Here is a 13,981-nt window from a genome sequence, read left to right on the forward strand (position 1 = left end):
TGCCTGAAAGTTGCTTTATTTGTTCATAACATCTGTGCGATACAGCAAGCATAAGTTTAGCTACTGTGGACAAAGCTCACTCTGAAAGAGCATTAAGTGTTTACTATTGAGATGTACAGTGAGTAGAGCCCATATTTGTGTACAATCATGCTGTTTTTCTATTGCTGGAATCTAACATTCATGAGTTAGAGATCCTTGAGATCTTTCTGGATGTTCCACAATGTATCTGCACTCTTCTTCAGCTGAGCCACCTCATCATCCTTCAGCTTTTGGTTGATGACACTTGTCAATCCAGAGGCACTTAGGACAGCAGGAAGGCTCAAGAAGACATCATTCTCAATGCCATACATGCCCTGACACAAACAGGAGAGATCACTCAGACATGAACCCATCACCCCAGATGTGCTTTTAGTTTATATAGCAGGAAGCTTTGAGAGCAGAGCTCAAGACTATCATTTTGCAACCTGCAGAAAATTTTCAGTCACAATGTATTTGAGCAAATAACTACATAGCTGTTTCAGACAAAATGATTTGCAATACTGAGATGGCTGATTTCAGAAAGCCGACCTCCAAACTCCTCACTTTGGAATCACAGCTGGGCCTCCATAGAGTTCTCTATTTTTGCACTGAAACTTCCTTTTAATGAATCTGTATGCCACACATGGTAGACTTTACACAAGGGTAGGACAACATTGGGTAGAGTACAGAGAACTTGGTTTTAGCTCCATACCTGTGAGGAGGGTAGGCTAAGAGGTCAGACTAGAAAAAAACCTGCGATACTAAGCTCCTATTTTAAATTCAAAGTGGTATTTTAGAAAGCTCCCTTTGTTCAGCACCTACTGACTTAGGCGACTACTTAGCTTTTCCAAACCAAAATGAACTAGAGCACCCAATTAGACACCACATCTTACCTTTACCAGTGTCGAGACTGGATGAATCCGGTACAAGTTCTTCAGCATGGATTCACAGAGTTCAGCAACACTAAGGCCAATAGCCCAGTTTGTGTACCCCTTAAGTCTGATTACCTCATAAGCACTAAGGAAATATTGAAATACAGTTGCATTAAGATGTCTTCAAGACACTGTGTGAATGCTAAGACTTAAGATGAATGTTTCCCATTTAAAAAAAAATCTGAAACTCCTGTGACACATTGTAAGTTTTGGTATTAAAACAAAGTAAGAGAGTTATATATTTCAGCATTAGAGGATAAAGTATAAAGCCTACATTATCCCATATGTATAATAAAGCCCTATTGTTCTCGCAGGATTAGCTGAAAAGAAAAATAGCTTCCATCTATGAAGAGTTCTTAGTGTTAAGTAGAAAGACAGACACCTACAACTGAACAAGGTCTCTATTCAAGCTAGTGGCACAAACATTGAGTGCATTTGGAACCAGTAAACATTTAGAGTTGAAGCCATGCACTACCTACACATGCATCCTAATTTTTCTTTTTTAAACATCTGCATACACTTTATACCAGTATAGTCTCACTTGTGAAGTAAGGACAAATGATTTTGCAGCATGTATAGTTACCTCTAGACAGATTTCCTTAAATCAATGAACAAATCTTCCCAAATAACGCCAATGCTCTGCTGAGAAACATACCACCTTCTCTTCGAGTCTTGTGCCCTCTGAGCAAAGTTAACCCTTTAAGAAGCTACTTAGGAGAAAAAAGTGCACACAGCTCTACGCACTGCAGTTCTGAAGTGGGTATGTTATGCAATAGTTTGTCTCGCTGCAGGATAATAAAGCTTACCAACTGAAATCCTACATTTCTGTGTTTAAACCAGTAGTTCCACTTACTCACGCAACCCCCTAAATAAAAAGCCATGAAAGCTGCAGCAGAATGGAGAGGCACTGACAAGGACACAGCATGCAGACTAGCTATTTTCAGCATCACACATCCACCTTATTTTTCAAGTTATTGTACCTGTCAACCACTTGCTTGTGGACATCCTTCCAGTTCTCACCATCTTTGTCAGTTCCCATGGCAGGATTCAGTTCCTGGAGAGGAACGCCTGCCACATTAACTCCGCTCCAGACAGGCACTGTAACAGAGAGAGGACGTTAAGTTTTAAAAGCACTTAGCAACTCCCCTCTGCTTTTCCTAAGATAACCGGAAACAAAGTAATAGTAGCCAGAACCACAATAATGTTTGAGACAGATTTTAAATTCTCATTTAACTACAGTTAATTCTGAGAACTCTGGAGGTCAAATTAGACTATTTTAGTACTAACACTTTAACAAGTCAATTGCAACACATCAACAACAGATCTTTCAGTCCTCTGAAGGTGCAGACAGCTACTTTTGAAGTCAGGAACCTCAAATTCTAGCCAAAATATACATATTGGCTGTTCAGCCTTTTAAAACTAATTTTACTGAAAAGTTGCAGCAAGTAAGTATTTGCTGTCCCCCACTAATCAGTATTAGGGGTAGCCTTCAAGAATTCTACTCTTATTTCCCTCAATAACAGTAACAATATGCAAACTGAGACTACCAAGAGAGGAATTTGCACATCTCCCTTCATACTGGAAGCTTACAGGCAGCTTTACTCATTCTCCGTTCCTGTGAAGTGACTAGGAATTCTTAGTTACTTCAAAGAAAAAGCAGCTATAACACTGAAGCAGGATGAGTTCTGTGTATGCTCAGCCAAGCTCTGCTTTCATTAGCATAGGGCTGGTTTCAGTAAATACTGTTATTGATCAGACACTGCACTTTGATCAAATGTAATGGGACACTGAAGAGGTAGCTCCCTTAGAAATACGTAGCACTAAAATACAAAGCCGTACCAATCTATATAGATGTTCTGCATCATTTCAGAGTTGAAATACATGAACTAAGACAAGTAAGATTCGATTTCATACGGTTTTAAAACCATCTTCTCTTAGCTAGCATGAGGAAAAGTCACAAGATAAGGTAAGGGATAATTTTGTTAGCCCAAATCTGGATTGCTAGCTTCTTCTACCTGCAACAAGCTCTGCCATTAACCTAACAAGAGCTAAAATTGCTTTCAGAGGAGAACTGTGCTACAGGCTATGTCATGATACTCCAAAACCTGATAAATAATAGTAAGCTGTAGCCTTCAGGACACAGCTTTAGCTAACAAAACTGGCCTCTTCAGGGTTTAATCTTACAGCCACAGTCACTTTTATTAGTAAGTGTAGCTAGATTTCCTAGACTTGTCTCAACTCTATTCTTCATAAAAATACAGCAAAGTGCTAGTTACTCAAGCTCAGCTATACCTGTTCTTTTGAGTTTTATAACACCCCTTAGGCCTCAACCTCTAACATTGTATTGCTTATTCCCAAGGAGGTCAAAACTGCTTCTTACCACTAGAATCACCATGTTCTCCCAAGATCCAGCCATGGCAGCTGGCTGGGTGGATACCAAGTCTCTCAGCCATAAGATAGCGAAATCTAGCTGTGTCTAGATTGCAGCCACTTCCAATGACACGGTGTTTTGGCAGGCCACTCAGTTTCCATGTGACATAGCTTAATATATCCACTGAAAAGAAAAACACAGTAAATGAAACCATTCACATACACCAAGAATGCTCCAGTAACTACTCTACTGCAGGTAGTAGGGCAATCAGGAGGATTCAAAACAGTTGTGTTCATTAGTCAAAGTATCTTAATATCAAAATAAATGCACCACCTGAAATTTAGGACCCATCAAGCTACTGTTCAAAGAAAACTGAGGAAGGACTTTGGAGATTAGAATCCTACCAGCTAAAGTTGGAGGCACTTTTGTCACAGCTAAACCCCTAGGGCATCCAGAATTGCACTGAACTCCTGTGTCTGAAACATTCAAGCAATTTCCCGAAGTAATGTTACCTTCTACTTCACCACAGTAAGAGGTAAAGCAATTTACAAAGAATATGTAAATCTTAAACATGTCTCAATTTCCAGCTGGTAACTGTTTAAGAAATTAAAACTGAAGTAGACTCATGCATTAAGCAGCTTCTGCACTGATTACCTCTGTAGCATGAAAAGCCAGATGAACAAAATGCTTAAGCTGCATGCAATTTTACAAAAACACAAACCTAGGTTGGGGGGATGTTAGCAGAAAAACCTCTAATCCACAGGTCAAACAAACAATAACAAACAGGCTGCAATAATTAATTATGACTCCAAAACTCTCAAAAGCTAGACAGTTTCTCAGGAGGGCATGTATCTGTGTGTATCAAAATACATCATTTGCTCTGCTCAGGCACCAAAAGCATGTCACCTCAGTACAGTTCACACCTTACTGTTACAAGTGGCATGCTCATCAGGCACAGCTTCCCTACAGCTTCACTTGGGGCAGTTCCTGCCAAGATCACATAATCTGTACAGGCTACAGAGCACCCCTCTATCAAACAGCTACAACTGCTCCAGACAGTCTGGCTTTCAAATCAGGTGCTGAGACACACATCCAGACTTTGAGCTCTTTGTCATCTCATCATTTGCCTACAATAGGGCTCTCCACAGGACAGGCTGCAGACAGTGGTCTCTGAGCTAGAGCCCAGGCAGATTCGGGGAGGTTAAACAGGGAAGGACACCAAGGTCACACACCAACACACATGCAGTAGACACCCCTGAAGTCCCTTCTGATGGGCTCACAATAACTTCCACTATATAAGACCAGCAGACAAAACTCCACACAATTTGAGAAAACAAAGTATTGTAAAAGTTCTGGAAAAGCAACATGCAATTTTCGGGCAGCTGCTCTACTGGAAAGAAGTCTATAGCTTGAATTTGACCTTGCTAGAACAAGAACAATTTGATCTTTGACTCAGTTTGGTTTTTAGGTAAGTGTTTAAAATTGCACAATAACCTAGTACACTAGTATTCAGTAGTACTAACTGTATAGCAGCTAACTACTCAATCAGCTGAGTTGCTAGCTTCACATACAGTTTTAACTCTACAGAGTTATCTTTAAAAGCAGCATCACTTCATTGCCAGGGTTCTGTAGTAATGGCTTCACTCAGATGTTGAATCAAGCAAAGACACCCTACAAAAGACATATCAGAATATACAGAGACACCCTACAAAGCATATCAGAATGTTTGCAGTCAGCTTTAGACATCCAAATACCCAAGCTGTCCCAGTGCAATGAGATGCCTGCAACTGAGCACAAATACATGTAATCAGTTCTAACTAAATCTTTTCTAATCTAACTGAACTATGTAGTATAGTTAGCCTTTCCCAAGCATAGGCTTCAGCATGCAAATTCTTTTTCCTAAAAATATAGCTAAGACTATAGGGTAAATTCTTCATCTTGAAAAACGACCATATCATATCCAGACACAAAAGAAAGTTATGATTCACAACTTAAAAGCAAAACTACCTACTGCATAAGCCAAAGTACGTAAAGAACTGAAGCATTTACTATGAAGTATGTTTTTAAAAGATGGACACCATGAGAAGTCATGAATAAACAAAGCACTGGAGAGTGTAGAATATTTGTATTCTGCTGTTATCAACTACATGGCAGATGTCCACACAAAGCCATTAATTTTCAACGATCAATTTGTATTTGAGAAAAAACAATAAAAGAAAACACTAGTTCAACAAATATAATTTGTAAGTGTTCTAGGAAAAAGACTGCCTTACCTGGGTTGGAAACCACCAGGATGGTGCAGTTGGGGCTGTATTTGACGACCTGAGGAATGATGAATTTGAAGACATTCACATTCCTCTGAACCAGGTTGAGACGACTCTCCCCCTCTTGCTGACGAACTCCTGCAGTTACTATCACAATCTTGGAGTTGGCTGTGACAGCATAGTCTACAACAGAGCATGGGGGAAGAAGATTTAGAATGTGTTAGACATCACTAATTTCAGTAGCACTGTGTTCATACAGGTATTAGGTGTAGCTTCTCCACTGCGCATACATTCAAACTCAAAAAACATGAGACATCAATATTAAAGCCAGCATCATCTCTTAGCATTGCCCTGATATATCAATATGCGGGTCTTGAGAGTATATTCAACCCCTCAGAATCTCATTTCCACTATCCAAACAACAATACTATTTCTTCTACATCAGAGGCACTAGAGTTTCATTAAAATCAGTTTTACTCAACAAGCCCAAAACTGTAGAGTGGCCATCAGAGATGTAAGAGAAAACCCAGATTAAGAGCCACTCCCATTGTTATGGTGTTTGTCTGAACTCTCACCCCAATACATATACTTTAACTTTTCAAATGCCAAATCCTTAGAGATATTTAGGATTACACAACTAATGCTCCACTACTAAGCAAAATCACAGAATATCAGTATTAAATAAAAGAAACTGAGATTCACCTTTGTCTGCCACAATCTTGTGAGTGCGAAGGAACAAGCTCCCATGCTGTAGATCCATCATTTCTCCTTTTAGTTTGTCTTCCAAAACATCAACCAGAGCAAGCTCATCACAAAGACCCTGAAAACAAAGAAGTTTGAAGGAGTCAATGAAGCAATTAACTTGCATTTAAAATTACCCCTCAGTTGAGCTGTATTACATTTTAAAACAACATTACACAGCTGAAAGCATCTCTTCTCCAAAGGTAAACCAGTAGGACAGCACTATCTTGGTGTTCTGATGCATCTCACAGTAACAAAGTCAGAGGCTATTACAGCACAGGTTCATAAATTCAGACTTCCCAAAAAAAGGTATTATCTGTGGGGAGTTTGAGTGCACAGCTAACCCTTTATTAGTAAGGCACTGCATGATTTAGTTATCTACAGAAAAAAGTTGCATCTTTCAGAGTTGTAATAAACCCTCTAAATCTATCCAGCAGATAGGCCTATTTTAAGTATTTAAATACCCAGTAGAACATACAACATAATTATCAAATAAGTATTCTCTTGTAACATTCCTTCAACCATTTCACAAAAATATAGAATGGGAACAGACTTATTTTCCTCAATACTAAAAAGTATCAAAAAAACAGATTCTTTATCCAATTTTTCTCTACTAGAGCTACCACATTGTATTTCCTTTGCAGAATAGATTTAGCCATGTATGCTTGTTGTTCAGCCAGGTTAAGTTGAGAGATAATGTCACATAGTGTCAGAACAGGAAAATGATGAAATAGGGGAGTAGAGAAAAAAGGCATTCTGCTCTAATGCAAAGTTTTACTGCCTTTTGAAAGAAGTGTTTAATACCCTTTTAAATTCTATTATACTTAAAGTCTTATAATCCAGTAAATTATACTGAGATTCAAATTCCTACTTCTCTATTTTCCTAGGTATCTACACCCCATTTGAAAGCAAAGCCATTTTTATGCTATTGAAAATATTACTGCAAGCAAGCTTCTTTGTTTACTTTTTATATAAAGGTAACACTCATTACTTCACATGGAAAGATTAATTATTAGCATTCACTAAGCTACTTTAAACATACAATAATAGGCACTGGTTTTCCTGTGAAAAAATATATTTAACAGCAGGCATATTTAAGATTTTCATTTCATACTTTAAAGTAATGTTAGCATTTATTGCTTTTTTGCATTGCTTCCTTTCACAGCTGGTTTGATCAACTGCTGAAGGAAAACCCTAAGAATCTATATCTGCACTTGCTCTGTTCTCAAAATAGTCTGGAAGGTAACATTAAAGTCTCAGTTATTTAAACACCATGGAAAAGCATCCTTCACTGAAGTCACTGGTGTTAAACTAAAAAGTTAGTGTAATCATAATTTGATAAAAGAATGTGTGCACATGTGCAATTATGGATAGATTTATACACACAGTCTGACAATATGGGACTTTCAGTAGTAGGTTCAAGGAGCCAGTTCTCACTGAAACAGAGAGCACCTGGAATAGCTCCAATGACTAATTTCATGAATCAGTGTTGCCTAGAGAAGAATTTAGCTCATTAGCACACACAGGAATGAAGTCCACCCAATCACCAAACGCAGCTTAAAATATTCTCATTGAAAATGGACAACTTGTGACTGCGGAGATTTCTGTGTTTCCATTTCTGAAACAGTATGGCAACATAAGTGACCTGTCTCTAAGTCAGAGGGAGCTAAAAATAACCAACATGGAAATTTTATTGTCATTCAAATTTATATATTAAATAATACTAATTTCAGTTTACTGATTTAGTATCACACCATTTAATTTTATAAATCCATCTAAAACTCAACTGCATCTACATACAGGATATTAAGTAGATAGGAAATTTAGTACAAAATTTCATGTCATGGTTTAACAAAAAGACATCTTGGGGAGCCAACCATCTCACACATTGTACTGTCAACAGCCAGATGAATGAGCCAGCAGCATGCCCAGGTGGCAAAGATGACCAACAGCATCCTGGCTTGTATCAGAAATAGCATGGCCAGCAGAACTAGGGAAGTGTACTTGGCACTGGTGAGGCTGCACCTGAAATTCTGTGTTCAGTTTTGGGCCATCACTACAAGAAAGACATTGAGGTGCTGGAGTGTTTCCAGAGAAGGGCAACAAAGCTGGTGAAGGGTCTAGAGCACAAGTCTTATGACAATCATCTGAGGGAACTAGGGTTGTTTAGCCAGGAGAAAAGGAGGCTGAGGTGAAACGTTATCACTCTCTACAACTACCTGAAAAGACTTTGTAGCAAGGCGGGTATCAGTCTCTTCTCCCAAGTAAGAAGCAATAGGACAAGAGGAAGCGGCCTCAAGTTGCACCAGGGGAGGTTTGGATTGGGTATTAAGAAAAATTTCTTCACCAAAGGGTTATCAAGCACTGGAACAGCCTGCCCAGGGAAGGGGCTGAGTCACCATCCCTGGATGTATTTAAAAGACATGTAGATATGGTGCTTCGGGACATGGTTTAGTGGTAGACTTGGCAGTGCTAGGTTAACCATTGGACTTTATGATCTTAAAAGGTCTTTTCTAACCTAAACTATTATGATTCTAATTCAGTGACAAGAGTCAGATGATTTTGTTACAAAAATGTTTTATACAGCAGCTTATACTTGTGAGAGAATGAGAGGGAGCACAAGCCTGGTTGAAATAACCTCCTGTGATGCCATAATCCAAGCTTTAAAAGTTTAAAACCAGTTTTTACTCTAGGTTTGGTGCATACAACTCATTAGTAGTAAAACTTTGTGCCTAGATCTCTGAAAGCACAATTTGATTCTGCTTAGAGCAGCATATTAAACACAGATGAATGCTGGATTGTAGTGAAGTTTGTGGTAACTTCACTTGGCTCCCTCACTGTCAACCTTACAGGTTACAGTACTCCTTCAAAAGCAAATGAGTTCAGACCATGGGTGACAAACATTTGCCTACAAGATAAATATAAAACCCCACAATGAACTGTTATTGTTTTTCCATTAAATTTCTCCTTTAGTTATAGTTCTAAAAACTATTTGTTATTTTCACATCAGTACTTAGTTTCACAAGGGCCTTTTCCTACTGTCAGTTTTTTCTTGCTCACAAGGCTCATGAATATCAGCAAGTGAAAATGCTTGAAATTTTTAAGAATTATTAAAAACCCAGTACTTTAAAATATGCATCCTCAAGGTAACAGGTAGAAGACAGATCATCTCTAAATAAGATACAGTTGGTTTAGTAGTACATGCAAGATTTTTAATCTGTGAGCTACCTGATTTAAGATCTGCCCCTACAAGTGGATAGGGCATATCTGTTTATGCCATCTTTTAAAAAAAGAAAGGTCTGCAGCTCTCATTTGTCTGTTCAAAAACAGCATGAGAAGAATCACATTTAACTCATTCACAATATTGTCTAAAAACAAAGTGCAAAGTACAAGAGAACCTTATTGCATAATAAGCCTTTGCTTTGCTCAAAGACTGCAACATAAGATTCGCCAAAAAAAAAAAAAAAAAACAACCAGAAACCAGTAACAGGAAAAAAGTCTGAATAACCTCTTAAGCTCAGTCCTCTATTTCTAGTTTTTGGAAAACTAGCTAAAACCCCTCTGAAAACAAAGTCATACAACTAATCAGTAAGTGCTTAAGAGAAATAAAGAAACCTACTGAAGGGAATAGCAGTATTTTCAGTTATTACAGCACCTATGTATTAGAAGAATAAAAAGCAAACACATGTAGTTCTGATTCCTATCCCATTTTTCATGTGTTTCTGCTCTGTCTGCATTCTTTGCCCAGCGGAGCTCTCCCACCAAGCAAACTCCAGCTTTGTTGTTGAAAAATAAGAAAATTAAAGAGAAAGCAAAGTTTGGCCATGGTTTCAGAGCCACTGCTCACTACATTTTCCCAGCAGCCTGAAAAATAACTCTGCCTAATGAGAGATTGCTAAGCACAGATAGAAACGTGAGAGAACAAGGAGAAACTGAATGGGGAGGTCAGCCTTGCATGAACAATGTAGGTCACTGCTTGCTTACACAAACTGGAAATTATTTACTCCTATACTAACTTTCCAAATTTCTCACCATTTGCAAAGACAAACAGGCAGTGCAGAACTTTACAGTGGTGGGAATTGAATAGCACGTTGTCCTTGAGCCGTACCTTTCCAAGGACGCTGATAGCACAGGCCATCCCAACTTGTCCAACCCCCACAACAGTTATCTTGTTGTTTGGGCTCGTGGTTCCTGCAGCAGTGGGGGTCATCAGCTTCTCCTTGAGAGTAGCCATGGTGTTCTGCAAGGAGAAACAGAAAGATTTGTTTTAAAGTAAACCAGAGGGAACCAAAACAGATGCTCTGAATTGAGAAGGTCATCTGCCACAGCTGGACACTTGCCAACAGAGGTGCTGCGAGTCACTGCTGATGCGATTTATGCCAGGCAGCGCACAGGCACACAGCCCTTGCTTGCAGGGCTCCTTCCATGCCACAGGTGACCAGCTCACCCACTCCCACTTGGCCACAGGGCTCTAGCTCACATTTCTGCCATCCCACTCTGGTGCCCGGCGAGGGACTGAAGAGGGGCAGAGGCTATTTTGGCAGCATATAACTGAACATCCTTCGTTTCCCGGACAGAAATACCTTCCGCATTAATGCCTCTTCGGCATTCACCTCCTCTTAGAGCGTCCACCAGGGCTTCGGGCTGTGGGCCCGGTAGTAAAACCGCGAACCAGTTTGGGAGCAGAAGCCCGCTGGAAATTCCCCGGCTCGCTTCCATCCAGCCCCAAGGCCCCTTCGCTCAAGCCACGGCGCCCTGCGCGGCGCCCCCGCTCACCCCTCCCCTGCCAAGCCGCGGAGGCCGCCCGCCAACCTGCAGGGGGCCGCGGGCGGCACACGAGGTCACCCGAGGGGTGTCCGCGCACCACCGGCGGCCGAGCCAGGAGCCGCCTCTCAGAAGCCGCAGCCCGGCTCCAGCCACCGCATCCCGCCAACGGCCCAGACGCCATCCGACCGCCAAGCAGGGATGCTCGGCCTCCGGTGAAGGCGCCCAGCCCCGGCAGGTCCAAGCCGCCCGGGGAAGAGAAGAACAGGCTGGGCCACGCTCCAGCACCCCCGGGAGGGGAGTCGGCCAGCCCCCCCGTTCCCGTACCCACCAGCAAGGTTCAAAGCAAGGAGAGGAGAGCGGAACACGGCCAGTACTGTCCCCTGCCCGGGCAATGAGGGCTCCGCAGCGGAAGGGGTGGGCCCCGCGCAGGGCCGGGCCAGGCCGCCCCCCGCCGCGCTCTCCTGGGCGTTCCCCGGCGCCGCTGGGGGGGCGGTGGCCGCCGTGCTCAATCCCCGGCAAGGACGGAGGCTCAAGGATGCCGCCGCCCCGCCCCCGGCTCCCCCCGCCGTCGCCCCGGTTCCCCGCCGTCCCCGGGGCCCGATGCTGTGGGGAAGCGGTCCGCGGGCGGCCGGTTGGGGGCTGGTGGGTCGGTGCTGTGGGCGTCGGCGTTGTGAGCCGGTCGCCGCTCGTGTGGTAGCTGTCACGGGGAGCGATGGTGTCACGTTACCGTCGCAATTAGCTAACGACGAGGGGAAGCGTTACCGGCGTTTCACAGGGCCGTAGGCTTGGCCAGGAGGAACGTGCAGAGGGATCACTGCAAGCAAGAAGTTGTGCAAAACCAATTGTTATGTGATGATCCTTTGCCCAAGTTGTGGTGTCTGATTTTTCTGCTAATTTTTGCCCTGTAGCTGACTTCGGTTGATTTTTTTGTGGTTGAACAAATCCCGACGGGACAATGGCACGCCTGGAGTAACACACACGCGCTTTGGCAGGAACAAGAAATGTAACCTGATGCAGTGTCGCCACCGCTCCTGCCCCCTCCCCCTGCTTCGGCCCTGTCCACATCACACTCTCCGTGGCTGTCTCGCTATATCCCAGCAGAGCATCACTTTGAAATTGTAATATGTAGGAGCTGTGGAATGAGCTCCTGGAGTGTGAATGGAGCTTTGTGCCTTGTTAAAGTAATAAGCACATCTATCACTGTAAGTAACAGTAAAAATCAGATATGACATGACAAACCTTTGCTCTGACCTGTGGAACATATAAACTGAAAATCCGGGTATACGGTTTGCCGCTATTGCTGGGCAGAGAAGAACAAGTAATTTGTTGAAATTCCTGCAGGACCAATACATGCAAAATAGAAAAGAATAGCAAAGAATATTTCCTCCTAATGCTGTAACATTAGTTTTTTCTAGCTGTAAAGGAAAAACGTAGAGGCAAACCACTGAACTGTACACATTTAGTTGCACTGGGGAAAAAAAGAAAGCTTTAGGTTCCTCGTCACACATGATTAACTTTCTCACAAGAGAGAAAACAGAGTGGTGGATTCCAGAGTCCTCCCAAGTAAGTCACTGGGTTAAATGTGACTACGCAGAGAGGCTAGCCCTTCCTGGCTAAGACTATGGTTACCTTTTCTCTGTTTTTGTGGCCAGTTAAAGGTTATATTGATTTTTTTGCCAGGTATTTTGCCAGGTTAGTAATAACTGGATAAATTCCCTCTGTCTCACCAAGCAGCCAAACAGACGCTGGTGCCAGCATGAGGGAGGTGGCAAGCACAAATGGTAAGGAAAGGGTAAAACCTGTTTTCCTGCGCAGCAGTACAGATTCATCTGGGTTTAAATTAATATCTAACCATGACCAGCTTTGCTTCTTTACATTGTTTGACATTGCAAAGGGTCCCCTGGAGGGGAAGGAATGAGTTAAGCCATCCACATGGCACTTCAGGTAGTGACTTGCTATGAGCAAATAAATTCAAGACTGGTAACTGCAGTTGAAATGGGAGCTGGAAGCAAATAATAATTACACAATAAAATATAAGGGTAAGAAAGTTTATCCTGTATAATCAAAATGGGAACATGCACAGCTGAACTTTGAGAAAATAAAGGAGAAGGGAGAAGAAAAACTACAAGAGAGGTTAGGGAAGGATCAGAGTAAGGTATTTCCATTCCTCAACCAGAACCAAGGGCCTGTGCTTGTCCCGCCAGCGCCTGTTGTGAGGATCATTCACCACTGCATTATGTCTTCTTTGGACAGGATCCTTCTTTCTCCTTATGAGCATTCAACAATCAATTATCATAGTAGCATTTGTAATTATTAAATGGAGAGGAAAATGCCACTTTCCTATTTGCAAGATCTTAAAGCTTTTAAAGGCAGACTGGACCATGAATCACATCTTACAACAGCTCTCCTCCTTTAGATAAGGCTTCATTTTGCTCTCAGTGTTAAAAGCACAGGATATTTAATCCCCTCCCTGAAGCACTTGTGATCTAAGTAGACAAAGGTGTAGAACGGCAGAAGAAGGAAGATTATTCCCTCTTCCTGCTCTTTGTTATTTACTTATTTATTGTTCCAGACGGTGGAGGATTGAGGCACAGAGAGGTGAAAAGATCTCCCCAAGGTCACATGGGAAGTCTCCTGGTGACAGGTCACAGTTTCAAAGTTCAACTCTAGTTTGGCAACATTGGCATTTTTCATGAAGCGCAGTTTTCCTGAAAAAACAAACCCTAGTGTTAAGGGACATAGTCTAAATAAATTTGCCTGGTAACCTTCATACAATTACAACATTCTTCTGTGTGTACATTTTAGTCATGTTTAACTTTTGGTTTGTATTCAAAGTCTGTAATTAGATAAGTCTGAAATACTCCACTACTTGCATCTGTCCCACCATC

The 13,981-nt window shown here is 41.8% G+C and overlaps 1 protein-coding gene across 1 annotated transcript; it reads right to left on the reverse strand.

The window, feature by feature from the left end:
• On the reverse strand, nt 1-11,578 carry LDHB (lactate dehydrogenase B). Its single transcript, XM_074871378.1, has 8 exons — nt 11,422-11,578; nt 10,435-10,566; nt 6,288-6,405; nt 5,595-5,768; nt 3,331-3,504; nt 1,931-2,048; nt 912-1,035; nt 1-353 (listed from the first exon to the last, which is right to left on the reverse strand). Exons 2-8 carry the CDS (start codon nt 10,558-10,560, stop codon nt 186-188), a joined length of 1,002 nt encoding a protein of 333 aa, XP_074727479.1. The 5' UTR covers nt 10,561-10,566; nt 11,422-11,578; the 3' UTR covers nt 1-185.
• Between the last annotated feature and the right edge of the window lie 2,403 nt (nt 11,579-13,981).

Source organism: Strix uralensis, chromosome 5, assembly GCF_047716275.1.
Source record: "Strix uralensis isolate ZFMK-TIS-50842 chromosome 5, bStrUra1, whole genome shotgun sequence".
Classification (NCBI taxonomy): Eukaryota; Metazoa; Chordata; class Aves; order Strigiformes; family Strigidae; genus Strix; species Strix uralensis.

Excerpts from the sequence above, each read along its gene's own strand:
- LDHB (XM_074871378.1), bottom strand. The coding sequence starts at position 10,560 with ATGGCTACTCTCAAGGAGAAGCTGATGACCCCCACTGCTGCAGGAACC. Across the intron at positions 3,505-5,594 it reads CCTGGTGGTTTCCAACCCAG|TGGATATATTAAGCTATGTC; the intron begins GTAAGGCAGTCT and ends TTTTCTTTTCAG. Across the intron at positions 1,036-1,930 it reads CACAAGCAAGTGGTTGACAG|TGCTTATGAGGTAATCAGAC; the intron begins GTACAATAACTT and ends ATATTTCCTTAG.